This window comes from Drosophila rhopaloa, unplaced genomic scaffold (assembly GCF_018152115.1).
Source record: "Drosophila rhopaloa isolate 14029-0021.01 unplaced genomic scaffold, ASM1815211v1 contig_36, whole genome shotgun sequence".
In the NCBI taxonomy this organism is placed as follows: domain Eukaryota; kingdom Metazoa; phylum Arthropoda; class Insecta; order Diptera; family Drosophilidae; genus Drosophila; species Drosophila rhopaloa.
In genome coordinates, this window is record NW_025335130.1 from 47266 (window position 1) to 50345 (window position 3080).

The 3080-nt window shown below is 33.7% G+C and overlaps 1 protein-coding gene across 1 annotated transcript; it reads right to left on the reverse strand.

Moving 5' to 3' along the window:
- Nucleotides 1-434: 434 nt before the first annotated feature.
- On the reverse strand, nt 435-1800 carry LOC123038039 (protein FAM210B, mitochondrial-like; the record flags this gene model as incomplete). The annotated part of the gene is made up of 2 exons (XM_044461489.1): nt 435-772; nt 1565-1800. Coding segments are annotated over 2 exons (450 nt in total), but the record flags the coding sequence as incomplete, so codon positions are not given.
- Between the last annotated feature and the right edge of the window lie 1280 nt (nt 1801-3080).

The window sequence follows — 3080 nt, forward strand, 5'->3', positions numbered from 1 at the left end:
TTTCCCGACTGTTTTTATGGGAGCAATATGTTACCGGCTCTTGCTAAGTTTGATCCAAATAGCTTTTAAACTGGGGGACTAGTTTGCGTAGAAACGGTCAGACGGCCGGACGGGCATGGCTAGATCGACTCGCCTGGTGATGCTTATCAAGAATATATCTTCTATGTAGTGTCGGAAATAAACCATTTACAGCGTGGCGAATTTTTCATAGGGGTATTAGAATTGCCAAAATAAAAATTGACAAAAATAAATAGAAAATAATAACACAACATTTCCGGAGGTCACTTCCGAATGATTAAATGTTAATATTAAATTTATTTAAATCTTCTTGAAGAAAGTTTTCGACTAATTTGCGCAGTTCTATAACCTTTCAGATAAAATAACAATGTTGGCCAAATATTTGCTAAATTTTATGGAAACTAATTTAAAATCAATTTTAATTTGAGTGTCACCTTTTTATTTGGTCAACCAAATTATAAAGTATTGAACTTCATAGGATTATATAACATCATACTTAATTCTGATAACAATGGTATAAAAACAAATATTTAAAAATAGCTAATTTTTTTTGATTTTTGAAAACTGGAATCCTTTTGATCTCAAATATCGGATGATGAACGGTATTGCACCCAACGTAATACTAATTCTAGCAGGTGCAAATACTTTGTGTACGGCGTAGGCCACAACAAAGGAGCTTCCTGTAGCTACTTTCTCTGCAATTGCTGGTGACGCTATGCCAAGAAATTCCAGAACGGGAACCAAGTTTATTCCACTGCAACAAAAAAAGCGTATTAATAGTGAAATGCATATATAAGGGTCGATTTATAACACAGTAGACGCGTAGTTAAGAATCGCAACGGGAATCTAATTAATATCTTTTAACCATCTTTGAGATCTCTTAAGGGGGTTTTTTTTTTGCTTTATCTTAAAGAACAACTTCTTGAGAACATTTCCCCAAATTTTCATTGAGATTTGAGCAGTAGAAAAATAGTTACACCCAAACTTGAAACTTTAAACGCGAATATCTCGAAATGGTGTTTTTTGAAAAATGACTTTGCGATGATATGGATTGGCGAAAAACTACTGAACCGATTTTCTTCAAATTTTTTTTGTAAATGTTCGTATTGAATTTTATTAGTACTTGAACGATCGTTTTTTCATGTACAAATTTTTATTTCGCCGAAATAGATAGTTTTGTAAGAATTTTTGCGTCCAAAAACGTCATTTTTTGCATAAAACGTTCCCGTAGGTACAAAATAAAAAAATTTTAAAAAAGTTCGTTCAAGTAAAGAATACTACTTTAAACTAATGAAATATTTTTATTTTTTCGGTTTCAGTTGACCCGTTCGTCCTGGGGAATTATCACCGCAAGGCTCTTAAAAAAAAGGCATTTAAGGGAAACAGCCACACCTTAAAAACTATTAAATATTTTTTTAAAATTTTTTGCATAAACATTGTCAACAATCTAACTTTTTAATAAAGCAATAAAAAAATCCATAAAAAAATCCAAACTTTCCTATTTTTTTTTCGACAAAAAAAGGTATACCCCTCCTTAATACCTTACCTAGATACGAGTACATAGAAACCTCCAAGTGAAATTAACGAAATTCCCACATGGAACGCCACAATGGAAACTCCATATTCCTTAAATGCCCGTTTTAGTTGCTCTTTTTTATTAAATTTTTCACCTCCAGATGTCTCTGTGGAAACCGACTTCGATGGGGCGGAAGACTTTGTGGCTGATGACTGAGACGTCGATTGGGTACTGTAGCTTCGACGCGTGTAGAAATCGTCTACAAGTATTAAAGTATATTATTAAAGACGGGCTTGGACTAGTAAAATTTAAATTATTTTTTCTAGTTCTTCAACATTTTTGTATAGCGTTTCACATGTTTTTATATAGGAGGAAAACAAATATTTTTTTTGCACTCAGCGAGAACCGTGTTCAATTGATCGACCGACGTTGGAATTCACTCAATAAGATAATTTCGGTGATGATTATCTGTAAAGCTTTAAAGCATCCCCAATAGCCCCAAACAATGAATGAATAATGAATAAAACATAAACTTACCTTTACTAAAAAAGGGAAAACTAATTTCAATTACAAACAAATTTATTTTGCGAGAAATTTAAATTGCTTGGTTAAACAAATTTGAATGTGAAGGAAGGATATTACAGAGAATATAGTATCAGTTTGGATGCCCTATGACCGGCGTGCCATGATAGCACGAGTTTTTCATGTAAAAGTGAATAGACCATTACGTACTTCATGTAAAAAGGCAAAAGTATGGTCTTCATACTTTTTGGATTGAAAATTGTATTTATGCAGAAAAATTTGTATCGGCAAGAAAATCGAGACGACGGTGGTTTACCGTAAAAATTGTAATATCGTGGACAGCCATTGGGCTGTTGTAAAACTTCTTGAATTGGAAGTACACGTTAATGTCGAAGCCTGCAATAGAGATAATACATTTGCAAATTTATCAAGTAAGGCGAAATGAATTTGAAATGTATGAAGCTGTTCGAAGTGGAAATTTCTTGCTTTTCCTACAGTATATTTAAACAAGAAAGGAAAGCTAGCTTCGGGCGGAGCCGAAGTTGATATACCCTTGCAGAATATTCTGTACATTATATCTCCAAAATCGGATATTCATATGATGCATTCTTAATACTCATAAAAAATCCCAAATTCCTAACTTTAAAAACACCAAAGTTATTTCATTTCCAATCGTTCAGTTATATGGCAGCTTTAGGTTACAGTCGGCCGATCCTTATGAAATTTGGTAGGTCGAATTGATTGCCCAAAAATAAAACCCATAGAAAATCCCAACTTTAAAAACACCAAAGTTTTGGCATTTCCGATCGTTCAGTTATATGGCGGCTATATGATATAGTCGCCCGATGCGGCTCGTTTCGACTTATATACTAAATGCAATAGAAAGACAACTTTTGGGAAAGTTTCAAGCTAATAGCTTTAAAACTGAGGAATTAGTTTGCGTAGAAACGGACGAACGGACGGACATGGCTAGATCGACTCTCCTGCTGATGCTGATCAAGAATATATATACTTTATAGGGTCG